At 38.9% G+C, this 14,458-nt stretch overlaps 1 protein-coding gene across 2 annotated transcripts in view; it reads right to left on the bottom strand.

Annotated features, from left to right (window-relative positions):
• The window catches only part of ESR1 (estrogen receptor 1), a 303,086-nt gene that overhangs the window by 109,671 nt on the left and 178,957 nt on the right, over positions 1-14,458 (bottom strand). For both annotated transcript variants that reach the window (XM_079779825.1, XM_079779826.1), the window contains exon 5: positions 7,474-7,809. In XM_079779825.1, coding sequence (XP_079635951.1) covers positions 7,474-7,809 — 336 coding nt within the window. The remainder of the gene's footprint in view (positions 1-7,473; positions 7,810-14,458) is intronic.

The raw sequence follows: 14,458 nt of genomic DNA on the forward strand, positions 1-14,458 counted from the left end.
AACTTCAAGGCCAGAAGTTCAGTGAACCACTTGGGCGGGCAATGGAGAGAATATCCAGGAGTAAATGATTAGCCAAGCCTGTACTAGGTGAGCCAAACATTCCCCTTTAAATCAAAAGCTTCTGATTTCTTTTGCCTCGAAATTACAACACCTTTTCTTTGGGGTATCATTTGTATTCATTTCCTAGGGCTGTCATACAAAGTGCAAACACTGGGTGCTTTAACACAACAGAAGTGTGTTCTCTCTCAGTTCTGGAGGCCAGAGTCTGAGATCAAGGTGCCGGCAGACCCATGCTCTCTCTGAAGACTCTAGGGAGGCTCCTTCCTTCTCTCCTCCAGCTTCTGGTGTTCGAAAGCAATCCTTATCTTTGGCTTAGAGGGGGGTCACTCCAACCCCATGGCCATCTTCTCCCTGTGTCATCACATCGTCTTCCCCCTGGGTGTGTCTATCTTTGTGTCCAAATCTCCCCTTTTTGTAAGGATTAGGTGCCACCTTAATGACCTCATTTGAACTTGCTTACCCCTATAAAGACCCTATGTCCAAATAAGAACACATTCGGAAGTACTAGGGTTAGGATTCCAACACATTTGGGGGGCTCACAATTCAACCCACTTCAACACACTTCAATAGTAATATGTCTAACACATACATAGCTATAGCATCGCTGGCATTCTCCATGCCAAATTCCCCAGGAACGTAGCAGATCCACAGGCCAACGTTCCCCACAGGTTGCCCTGGGGACACCCAGCACCACACATTGTCCACTGCACTCATGATAAACATGCAGATTCTGGACCCGAACCCAGACTCACTGAAACAGACACAGAGAGGAGGGGGGGGGTGCATAGATGGGGCATTTTTCTCAAATACCCTCAAGATTAGAAAAGAATTAGCAGCCTTCAGGCCAAGAAGCATCTACAGGGCTTCAAAGTTTTATGGGAAAGAAAACTCAAGTATGTATCACATTCCTTGGGTTCCAACTAGAGTCTCCCCAGGAGCAGTAAAAGCCAGGCAGCGGTGACTTAGAAATGGAACACCCCAAAGACACCCTGTGTTGCCAGCTCTGAGGGCCTGCCACCAATGATGTAGGGTAACTCGACCCCAGTCTCAAGGCTCTTATTATAAAACGGAGGCAAAATCTAAACTGCAAATCTGACCCTTAAACAATATGTATCTGTCATCTCTTCAGGATGCCCCCCATGTTTTCATGTCGCATTCTCTTTCATCACTGTACCGCACTGAAACAGGCTGGGACACCACCACAATAGCCTGAGAGCAGGGTTCACTGGGCTCATTACAGGTTGGGAATTAGAGTACTGGGTAGGCTTGCCAAGTCCCTGAAATCTGCAGGAACCTCCCAGAATAGAATGTGTCCCTTGAAGATGCTCCCAATTCCCACATTGAGAAATTGTGCCCTCTCTCTGGTCCCTTGTCCCTACCCATTCTAAGTTTTAAATTACACTTGCTAAGTGAAACTAACTAACTTGCTGCAAGGAAGGTAAAACCTTTAAAAGTCCTCAGAACTCAAGTTCCATACATGCCTCTGGATATTGCTCTGCTCCTTACAAAGGAAAGGTTGGAAAGAAGCCCCCTAAGACAACTGCTGGAGAGGTCAGAACAGCAGGTAGGGAAAAGAGGGTAACACAAAAGCCTTGAAGATTACTTTTTCCTTATGGAAAAACTGAGCTCTAACCGAGCTCAGAGATTTCTTAACATCAGAAGTATCAAAAGTCACCCTTCATCCTCAAAGACAATGCAAGAAGCTTCTGAGCAACCTGAGCTAGGGCATAGTAGGGGGCATGTCCAGCCAAAAGGGATCCTCTCCTCCTGGGGCCAAAACTGAACAAGGAAGGAATCCAAAGTAACATAGTGGGGAGTCGGGGTAAAGAAAAGGGGCTCTTCTGGTGTTGAGTAGAGAGGGACATAGGCAGGAGAAGGGAAGGAGAGAAAGATCATCTCGTTTGCCACTAAAAGATGAGGAAGTGGTTAAAGTAGCATGCTTCCCATGACAACGAGCTCAACTGTCATTTGTCATTTATCCCTCTTCCTAGGCCAGCAGCTCCAGCGTACCCTTCCAAATCTGTACCCAGTGCCAATGAGGCTATCAAGCTTCTACTTAGCTATTTTTACAAAAGCAATATAGAGCCCAGGGCTAGCTATTTATCCAAATATGTACTAAAATATATAGACCTAGAACACAAACTTGAAGTATGAAATCGACTTTGAGGTATGTACAAATATGGTGATTTTTGGAAAAGACATAATTTTTCATAAGTCAAAGTAATGGTTTTGTGACAATTCAAACTTCTGAGAGATAAATAAAAAAGCAAATGTACTTTCATTGCCACTGAAACTAAGAATCAGCTAGTTAATGATACAATTGAGTGTGATGCAGAAGTTAAAAATATAATAACTTTTGTCATATATTTTTCCTCTTTTGACCTTCAGCTAAATTATGCTGATTTATTTATGAGTTTCACCATATATATTTTAATAATAAATTAAAATGTAAGACTCTAACTCTTTGAAAACTAAATCCCCATTAATGGATAGATTATGTATTTTGCACACCTTCAACTACTGGGAGCTATGAAAAGCAAAGAAGGCAACTTGCACAATCACAAAGATTTGAAAGATAACTAAGAGCTTGGGCCAAGTGGAGTGATTAGGTTTACAACTTACATAAGACGACTTCATCAAGACTAGCAGTGGCTCTTTTATCTAATGTGCAGAAACCAAACCAACACAGAACCAAAGATGAATAAACAAAGACATATGTTCCAAACAAAAGAACAAGACAAAACTCCAAAAACAGACCTTAATAAAACAGAGATGAGTGATTTATATCACAAAGAGTTCAAAATAATGGGTCATAAATATGTTCACCAAAGTCAAGAGAACAATGAATGAACAAAGTGAAAATTTCACTGAAGAACTATTGAGAGCACATCAAACACGTCAAGAGCTGACGATTACAATCAGTAAACTGAAAAAGTTGAATAGAAGTGTTCAATATCAGACTAGATCCAATAGGAAAAAAGGATCAGTAAACTCAAAGACAGAGTAGTGGAATTCATCCAAATCAGAGGAACAATAACAAAAAAGAATAGAAGTGAGCTAAAAGAGCTTAAGAGATTTATGAGACACCATCAAACAAACAAATATTTATTTTACAGAGTCCCAGAAGGAGAAGAGAGAGATAAAGCCTATTCAAAGAAAAATGAGTGAAAACTTTGAAACCTAGGGAAAGAAACAGATATCCAAATCCAGGGGGCCCAAAGAGTTCTAAAAAGATGAATCCATATTGACCTGCATTGAGACTCATTATAATTAAATTGTCAAAAGTTAAAAACAAGATCATCTTGAAAGTATCAAGAGAAAAGCAACTTGTTACTAAAATTACTAGCAGATTCTTCGTTAGAAACTGCAGGCTGGAAGGGAGTGGAATACTATATTCAAAGCACTGAAAGAAAAAATAAGCCAACCAAGAATACTCTACCTGCAAAAGTATCCTTCAGAATTGAAGGAGGATAAAAAGTTTTCCAGGCAAACAATGTTGAAGGAATGTATAACAAAGCCAGCCTTACAAGAAATGCTAAAGTGAGTTTTTTAAGATGAAAAGAAAGAATGCTAATTGGTAACAGGAAAACATACATATGCAAACATAAAGCTCACTGGTAAAGGTAAATGTATAGTTAAATTCAGAATACTCTACTGTTGTAATTGTGATGGGGAAATCACTTACAAAAGTGGGGCAGATGTAACTAAAAGGCATATATAAAACATTCCATCCAACAGCAGCAGAATACACAGTCTTCTGAGGCACACAGGGAACCTTCTACAAAATGTTGGTAAGGAAATGAAATAGACAAAATGCATATTATCAAGAGATAACAAGTGTTGGTGAGGATTTGGAGAAAAGGTAACCTTGTACACTGTTGGTAGGAATGTAACCTGATTCTACTATAGAAAAAAGTATAGAGGTTCCTCAAAAAGTAAAAATAGAATTACCATATTACTCAGAAATCCCACTTTTGGGTATATATCCAAAGGAAATGAAAATAAGATATCTTGCCAAAACCGGTTTGGCTCAGTGGATAGAGCGTCGGCCTGCAGACTGAAAGGTCCCGGGTTCAATTCCGGTCAAGGGCATGTACCTTGGTTGCGGGCACGTCCCCAGTGGGGGGTGTGCAGGAGGCAGCTGATCGATGTTTCTCTCTCATCGATGTTTCTAGCTCTCTATCCCTCTACCTTCCTCTCTGTAAAAAAATCAATAAAAAATATATATTTTTAAAAAAAGATATCTGCATTCCCATGTTCATTGCAGCATATTCACAATATCTAAGACATGGAATCAAACTTAGTGTCCATCAATGAGTGAGTGGATAAGGAAGATATGGTATATATATCTCCAATGGAATATTATTAAGCCATGAAAAAGAAGGAAATCCTGCCATTTGTGACAACATAGATGGGCCTTGAGGGCAATATTGGGGTGACATAGTCCAGAGAAAGATAAATACTGCATGGTATCACTTATATGTAAAATCTTCAAAAAAAAAAAAAAAGCCCAACTTATAGAAACAAAAAGTAGAAACGTGGTTGCCAGGGATTCAGGGATGGGGCAAATAGAGATTGGTAAAAGAGTACAAACTTTCAGCTGTAAGATGAAAGCAGGCTGAGGATCTAATGCAAACCATCATGACTATAGTTGATAAGACTGTAGAGTATCACTGAAATTTGCTAAAAGAGTAGAACTTAACTGTTCTCTCTCTCTCTCTCTCTCACACACACACACACACACACACACACACACACACAGATAAATGGGTTAATTAGACGGGGGAATCCTTTTACAATGTACACTCTCAATATTTCACAATTTTGTCAATTTTACCTCGATATAGCTGAATTTTTCAAAAACAAAGTTAATTCACAATTTCTGTTATATTGATAGACATTCTGAGGATTATCCAAATGTCTTTTGCAGGATTTTGTATCCTATGGCTAATTCCAGGTTCTTCTAGAATTCACTTTCTTACTACTCTTTTTACTAATGATACTTTCTATTCCTTCTTTTTAAATTTACTATTATTATTCTCAAACTATTATGACATAAATGTAATATTGTCTATATTAGAGTTCCAATATGAGCTATTTTTTAAATGACAGATGGTATCTGAATATAAGCTTTTCAAAATGTGCTTTCTTGTCTTAAAAGCTTGACAATCATCTTCAATTTTTTTCAGAATACATTTTTTCTCTCATTTTTCATTCTTTTAAAATTAATGACTATTTTTATTCTGCTTGGTCAGACAAATAGGCTTTTTATTTACAACAGCTGTAATCTAATAGTACACATACACACATATACACTTATTCCTATAACTACTTTTTGCCTTCATAATTTTTTTAAAACCATTAAGTAACAAGATATAGTGTGGTCTAAGGATTTTGAAATTATTCTGGTCTTTTAAGCTAATATAATTAAGGTATAGAATGGTTTAGCTACACATCTCATTACTATAAATTTGCTTAGTTCTAGGTTTAACAATGAGATGGCTAAGCATGTACATAATATTTTCCTTCCCTTTATTTCTGTCTCCATTTTATTTTTAAATTCAGAAGATTATTGTCATGAATTCTTTATCCACTAGTAATGTATTTGAATTTAATTTCAGTTGTTCCAAATACCTTTCAAATTTTTATAATTATAAAAATGTCATGATGGAAATCAACTGATAACTATTATAATGTATATTTGAGTTCAGCAGTGCTCTGGAACTAATACTGCTAAGAGTTTATGAGGGAAAATATGTACCTATAGTACAATAAAGCTTAATAGCAACCAAAAGTTGGCTCTCAGGGATATGGTCATTATTATTATTTCTTAGTTTTTCTCTTCTCCCAAAGCATGTAAAAAGGCAAGAACAAATATTAAGATAAAAATCTATAACCACATTATATTTAGATTCCAATATTTGCTTATTATAGATCTGCTTCACATGAGAATGCTAAAGTAAGTAGGTGCTCAATAAAACTCTTTTTCTTTTAATCCTCACCCGAGGGTATTTTTTCCATTGATTCTAGAGAGAGTGGGGAGGAGAGGGAGAGACAGAGAGAAACACCGATATGAGAGAGACACATCAATTGGTTGCCTCCCGCAAGCCCCTGACCAGGGCTGGGAGTATACAACCAAGGTACATGCCCTTAACCAGAATCAAACCCAGGACCCTCCAGTCAGCAGGCCAACGCTCTATCCACTGAGCCAAACTGGCTAGGGCTCAATAAAACTCTTAATTCAAAGGTGGCTGAGAGTTTTTATTTGCCATTAGGACTGACCCTAGATATCTAAATATGCCTATTAATCTCCACACTTCTATATAGTCCAGACTCTACCACCTACATGGGTGCCCTCTATCAAGTTTGGATCACAACATTGCTGGCTTCTTACTCAAAGAACCACATGTTAATATGCTAATATATGCAAATACTCTCGAAGGCCAGACATGTGTTCACTTGGCCTATAACAGATCAGTGAACTCTAAAACGCAAGCACAAAACTCCACATTTATTTAGTTTAATCAAAAGCATCCCATGCTTCAGAGGTAATAATTGATTTCATCAATTCAAAGAACCCAAATAGACAATCTGTCTAAATCCATTACTCATTTGAACTATATGCCCAGAAAGAAGATTTAACTTCCTCTTGCCTTGACTCATCTATGTTAGCTCCTGAATGGATATGATGGGCCATGGAGGATGTCTAGTCATGTTTCCTTAAAACTAGAGTTCTTCTCGCTGAACAAGAGCGGCAGTCAAGGTTCATAGCCACGCCACCTCTGAGGGAATCAGCGAAGGACCAATGTCACTCAGCCACTACATCCTTCTACAGGCTCCTCCCAGGGGCTGGGTGAGAACCTAATTGGTCTATTGTGTTACCTTTCCCCTAAAACATTAAGAATGGAGAGTCAAATAAATAATGGGCATTCAGTAAAGAAACCTATTATTCTGCCTTTAGTCCACAAAGATCTTAAGAGAAAAACAATTAAGGTTAAATTATTTATTAATAATTGAGGTTTTCTGAACAAAAGTCCTCAATACTAAAAATGTATATATTGTAGATCATTTAATGTTAAACATTTTGACACTGTGAACATACAGTATAATATTAACTGCATTTATTATGTGTCCACTCCACATTTTTTGGTAAATTTTAACATGGGTTAAATATAATGTCAGGTTAAGTACTCTAACCTTCCATATTTTTTATTTTAAAACATTAGTTCATACTTTCCAGGAGAATTACAGTGTACTGACACTAAAAATTAACAAATTCGGACGTAACCTTGAAACCGATTAGACAACAAGCTATTGTTTCCTATTATTGCTCTCTCCTATGACATCGCAGCTGGTTCATGAATACGGAGTGATTGACTTGCACAAATAAAAAGCCCAGCTCAGTGTTCTTACCTGGCACCCTCTTTGCCCAGTTGATCATGTGAACCAGCTCCCTGTCGGCGAGGTTGGTCAGCAAGCCCATCATGGAAGCCTCACTGAAGGGTCTGCTAGGATCGTACTCGGAATAGATTATGGGGGGCTCAGCCTCCATCAAGGCACTGACCATCTGGTCGGCTGTCAGAGATAAGGCAGGGCTGTTCTTCTTCGTGTGCTTAATCAAGAGAGGGCTCGGCCAAAGGCTGGCGGCTCTCATGTCTCCAGAGGACCCCGCGTCACTCCTGCTCTCCCCATCATCCCTTTGGCGCTTGTGTTTCAACATTCTCCCTCCTCTTCGGTCTTTCCGTAACCCTGAGAACACAGAAATATACAACCGCTTATTCTTTTTATCATGTAAACTTTCGCACTATGCTCATAACCCTTTATTCTATTGGAAGAAATACGTTGAGGCACAGATATGCTGGTGTTTGACAACCAGCTGTTCAGGAAAAAAACTTTAAAGGCTTTGATTTGTAGCATTCACTAGTTTCCATTGTGTAAATACTCCTACCATGGCAAATTTCAAGCTACTTGTCTGACATCAAGCAGCTTACAAAACTCCTGAAAACTGAACAATAGGCTTTTGTGAACTGACAAACCGTGTGTGTGTGTGTGTGTGTGTGTGTGTGTGTGTGTGTGTGTGTGTGTAACAGATGCTATGAAAAGAACAGAATTATAGCCCTAGCCGGTTTGGCTCATTAGATAGAACATCGACCTGTGGACCAAAGGGTCCTGGGTTTGATTCCAGTCAAAGGCACCTACCTTGGTTGCAGGCTCCTCCCCGGCCCGGGGCCATGGCCGGGGCCATCGCTGGGGCTCATGCAGGAGGCAACCGATCGATGTGTTTTTCTCACATCGATGTTTCTCTCTGTCTTTCCCTCTCTCTTCTACTCTCCCTAAAAATCAATAGAAAAATATCCTGGAGTGAAGATTAACAAAAATAAATGTAGTAAAATTATAATTAAGTTATCCTTGTAATATAGCTTAGCATCAAACACTGCTTCTACTATGAATAATCTTTAATAATAAATTAATGCAACAAAGACTAGTTGAAATGATTAATAAAAATTAACAAACCTCTGGCTAGACTCACTAAGGGAAAAAGAGAAAAGACTCAAACACGATCAGAAATGAAAGAGGAGAAGTTACCACAGACAACACAGATATACAAAGGATCATACAAGAATTCTATGTAAGACTATAGGCCACCAAATTCAATAACCTAGAAGAAATGGGTAAGTTCCTAGAAATATATAACCTTCCTAGACTGAATCATGAAGAACTGGAAAATCTAAATAGACCAATCAACTGTGAGAAAATTGAAACAATTATCCAAAACCTCCCAAAAAGTGAAAGTACAAGAGCAGCTGGCTTCACTACTGAATTCTACCAAACATTCAAAGACTTAATACTTATCTTTCTCAAATTCTTCCAAAAAAACTAAAGAAGATGCTCTAATTGCTAACACATTTTATGAGGCCAACCAACATAACGCTGATACCAAAACCTGGCAGAGACCACACACACGCGCACACACACACCAGACCAATATCTCTGAGGAATACAGATGTAAAAATACTAAACAAAACACTAACAAATCGAATACAGCAACACATTAAAAAGATAATACATCACGATCAACTGGATTCATTCCAGGGGTACAAGAATGGTTCAACATACATAAATCAATCACATGAACAAAATGAAGGGTAAAACTCGTATCATTATACTGACAGATGCAGCAACATACCAGTGTCATTATTGCACAAATATTTTATAGTAGTTCAAAGCAAATCGAACTGGAATTGAGGAGAAGGTGAAAGATGACCCAACTTCTATGTTAGCCCAGGCTAAATGAGAGTGGCTGATCAGAACCTATGATTATAGGCTGTGCCTTAGTTCTTAGTTCTATATAGAGATGGGACATAAAAATGGCACGCATAATTAAAATCCAAAGATAAAATTAAAAAGTCATTCTCTGCTCCCTACCAGACATTTTCCAGTATTATTTGTAGAGCAGGGACACAAATTGATATGTATTTTACTTGAGGTCACTCCCCTTTATCTAACTCACTTTACCTAACAGTGAAAAAAAAAAAAAAACCACCAAACTACCAGTTCACAGAGCAAAGGGAAAAAAATATTAGCTTAAATGAGGCAAACATTAAACAGGCAGCCTCTTGACAGTCAAGACGTTTATTTGTAGCAAACAGCATTTTTTGGCTTATATAATGCCGTATAACCAAGATGTATTGTCATTCAGCACATGAAAATGTCATTTTCTAGAAGAGTTGAGTAAACTATTCAGCAACACAACACAGCTGCCATGCAACAGATATGCTAGTGTACACACATTATTAGTTCTCAAGTTGTATCACTGAGTAAATACTGGCGTCAAAGCAAATTTCTTTTAAAACTTTAAGCTTATGATAATTCAAGGATCACCCACTGGTTTCCTTTGAGAGATTTAAAAAACAAACAAACAACAACAACAATCTGTCATCCAGCAAGCCCAACATAAGTGTGAAATGCCACCAGTTTTCCTCGTATCCCCTTGGGTTAAGCCTTCTCTAATATCCTTGTCACACTGTTGCAAGGATTTGGAGAAGCTGAGGATAGAACCTCTATTTAGGAGCATCTGTGTGAATCTGCATGATTCTAATCCATTGGGAAGTGTCAGATTAAGGAAATTTTATTAAACTAATAAACACAGGCAATTGGACTGAGAATGGAAGGGAGAGAGGTGATGCACAAGGCGCTTTCTGTAATTTAACACCAGAATTATTATAATATTATAAATTAATACCACTATTATTATATTATTCCCAATCTGTCTGGAATTTGGGAGTCATGCCAGGGACTGAGTCCTGGCAAGGATAAAGGAGATGAAGACATATCAACTGCTTAAACAATTATGTTCTGAGCCGTGTAAAACCAGCTATTTTGAAACACAACTTGAGAGTTCATCTCATCACTCCTTTTTTTTTTTTTAATTCTTTAAATTCTCTGGCTTGGCTATTGTATCTCAAGAAAAATTAATATACTATCTAAATATTCATTACTTAATAGAATTCATTGGATGATTTGTTTCTAACACCTTCTACTTTTTAAATTTTCTTTTTTCAGGCATGATCTTTTTTTCTTCTTCATACTCTGTGCCTCTACAAAATGCTAGTACAACTTCAGTAGTTATTTTTCCAGTTCCCAAGACTACTTTAATGTAGTGTTAAATGTTTCAAACATTTGCATACTAACCTTTGTTTTGTTTTTTAATAATTCCACATTATTCACGGGGTATTAAAAAACCAAAGTGATACACTAGAAGCCTTTAATTCAACATGTTGAAGGAAACAGGAGTGCTGATTAGTTAAGAATTAAAGACAAGAACTAATAAAACTTGCTTCAAGGAAATTTCCCTGCATCTGTTCCAATGTTACTTCTTCAAACACTAGTGAATCCTATAAGGCAGGAACTGTTATAGTCCCCTACTTAGCCGAGTAAAGAAGTTTAGAATAACTACCAAGCCCAAGGTCACACCAAGGACAGCAAAAGAAATTTGAAGGTGAAATATGTCACTATAGATTACTATTAATATTCTCATTGCCTCCAAGTGTATCAGGTCAAGAGGACTATGAATTATCCAGTTCCTTTTACTTAATGCTCTTTCCCTTCCTCTTTCAATCCCAACAAATCAACACAATCTAGGATATCTTCACATGTCTATTCCTGCCACCATCCTAGTTCTCACCCCTAACCCTTCTTGCCAGCATCAGTGCAACAGCCCCTAATTTGTCTCCTTGCCTACCTTTTATCTCCCTTCCAATCCAATTAACTGCCAATTGATTAATCTCCATTACACACCGTTTTATCCTGTATTGTCTAAATCCCTCCAAGACTTTCTTAACCTATAGCAGGAGTTGTTTAGCAAGGTCTGAAGATGATTAGTGCTGTATGGGGATATCAGAGGTGGTGTGGTTAAGGCTATGTTTTTATATATGTGGGTTTGTATTAGGATTGGGAAATAAGTAGAATTTACTAGTAATATAAGGAAGCAGGGTTTTTTTGTTTTTGTGGGGTTTTTAAATATATTTTTTTACTAATTTCAGAGAGGAAGGGAGAGAGAAAGAGAGATAGAAACATCAATGATGAGAGAGAATCATTGATCGGCTTGCCTCCTGCACCCTCCCTCACCAGGGATCAAGGCTGCAACCCAGGCATGTGCCCTGACTGGGAATTGAACTGAAACCTCATGGTTCATGGGTCAATGCTCAACCACTGAGCCACACTGACTGGGCCAGAAACAGTCTTTAATAGTCAACTCCACTCATTCCAAGGCCCACCATCGGGGCCAATCACGTTATGCAAGCCCAGTTGGGGCTCTCCTTCATCTCAGGCCCCAGAGCTAAGTTTTCATTTGCTGTGACAATGAGGACTCAGCAATGATGGAAGGGAACAGTTGCAGCAGTACAACTGAAGAAAGCTTAATTAATATGCTGTCAGCCCTGCCTGGTCATGCGCATTCTATCACAGAGCATGTGCCCACATGTTCACAACAACCCAAGTCTCCATCTGCCCTGTTGAGCGGATGCTGTCTGACCAAAAAGCACTTGAAAAACACAACTGCAAAATAACATAACAATTCTTCTCTGCAGTTAGCATATATTTTATAATCAGGAAAATAAGACTCATAAAAGTTACTGGTTTTTAGATTAATTCTTCTGCAAGTGCATAGACCGCATTAATCTCTCTCTTTTTCCAAATCACATTGGAAAATTATAATTTACTAGAGGCCTGGTGCATGGATTCGTGCACTGGTGGGGTCCCTCGGCTTGGCCTGTTTTTGCGGAGGGAGGGCTCCAGGGCGTGTCTGGCCTGTCTCGCCCAGTCACAATGGGCCAGACCCCAACAGCAAGCTAACCTAACGGTTGGAGTGTCTGCCCCCTGGTGGTCAGTGCATGTCATAGCATCTGGTTGAACGGTCGAATGAACTGTCAAACAGCATATTAGGCTTTTATTATATAGGATTTTAATGATATTTGCCTCAAATTTATTTTTAAAAGGGACTGCATTGTTTCTATTCTGACTTGTTGCTCCACTGTTTATTTGTTTTTTAGTGTCCCTTGGGGAAGCTAAAGCAACCAAAGAGATAGCCTTCATATAAGAGCGCAGTGTTTTGTAATTTTCCCAGAAGTCTAGGCAGGGAGGGGAAAGCAATCACAGATTACCACACCTTTAGCTACATGTCCAATCACACTGCCTTATCCCAGCAACAAAAAGCCAAGAGTCAAGGTCCAAATCAAGTAAGGAGGTAAGTCACAACCCACATGTGTTCTCAATGACATATTTTTTGATTTAAAAGTGTAACATTCACTCTTAAAACTACTGTGCATTTAAATAAAAACTGCTAATAAAACCTTGCTTCTGGAGACAGCTGCGGCAGATTGTTCCATCAGAATCTCATTTATTAATAACAAAATTTATGGGGTGAGGAGAAAAGCAAGCCTTATTTTTCTTGCCTGGCTCAATTCCCCTGTAATATCTTAGTGATGAGTCTCCTGCTGGCAGGCATTCTGTAGTCAAAGGAATAAATAAGACACCAGGGCTCGGCCTGGGACGCTCTCTCTCTTTTCTCCATTCCTTAGCAGCTCTGCAACCCAGATTCTTTGGTTTCCTTCTCTAACCTGAAAAAGAAACGGTCTCCCCGCCTCCCCAGGGGTCTCTTCTTTGCCGCATGCTGCTCGGTGCAGAGTTGGAGACAAATAAAGTGCCTGTTGTCTCTGATGTGGATACGAATGAGTCCTCCCACCCTCGCTTGAGTCACCCGCACCCAATTACATGCTCTTGGACAGAAGTGCCTGCCAGTGGAACAGTCATCATCCAACAGTCCCAAAATTGGGTCACAAGCAAGTTCAACCCAGCAGGAGCTTTAGCAAATCCTCAAGTGGGTGCCTGTCCTGTTTCTCAAGGCTTACAAGGGGGTGTTCCTTTTTATAGACACTCCTTTGTGAACTTTGTCACCTTAACTATATTAGAGACCTCTGACTATGCCCTAGAACCCCAAAACCCAGTGCTGGGCGAGTTAGAGGCTCAATAAATACATGTTACATGATGAATTTATCCTGGTGGCTAGTACAAATCACCGGGGCTCCTTTCTTAAAATATCACTCTGAACAAGTTCATGGACTAGAGAATGACAAAATTAAGAATTATCAAAAGCTTCAGTGATGACAAAGTTTGACCACCCTATTTTAAGAGAGCTCAACAAAAGGAAATAGCTCATTCTTATCACTGATACTTCAGGAGCAATTCTATCTCACCATACTACACCTAAGGAGTTCCCTGTTGCCCCGATCCAGAAAATTTCTCTCTGAAACATGCCACAATTTCGTTTCTCAATGATAAGGGCTGCGCCTAGTTCTTTGTATTTCCCCCTAGACTTAATGCTGTGCCTTGTAAATATATTCGCTTTCTGAAGTAATGATCAATGAATGTTTTATGCAGTGAATTGAATCAGGGCCTTTCAAAGAAGACAGCACTCCACTGAGAGCAGCAGCATTATCCCAGGGCCAGCCTCTCTACAGAATCTCCATTTTCCTTTTCTCTGACTAGATTTCAGTGTTAGCAACTCCTCATTCAATCCAAACAAAGTAGCAGATATATTATGCTGTGATTTATTCCTGAATATCAAATCTCTCGCCCCATCTCATTTGAATTCCATTACTCAGTCTTTCAAGTTCTTATCCACTTAAAAAAAAATTAATGCCTCTGATGCAGGTGGCCTGTCCACATCTGTTGACTTCACCAAGTACCCACTGGGTCCTCTGCTTACAGTTGCTGGAGCTGAAATTGTATTGCAAATATCTTAAGCAAGCCGGGTTATCAAATGTCAAATGCTAAGTTTATGCTGCTCCAGAGCACATGTCCTTCAGTGAGCAGACACTTAGCAACCTGACCTAGCTTC

Source organism: Cnephaeus nilssonii (assembly GCF_951640355.1).
Source record: "Cnephaeus nilssonii genome assembly, chromosome: 9".
In the NCBI taxonomy this organism is placed as follows: domain Eukaryota; kingdom Metazoa; phylum Chordata; class Mammalia; order Chiroptera; family Vespertilionidae; genus Cnephaeus; species Cnephaeus nilssonii.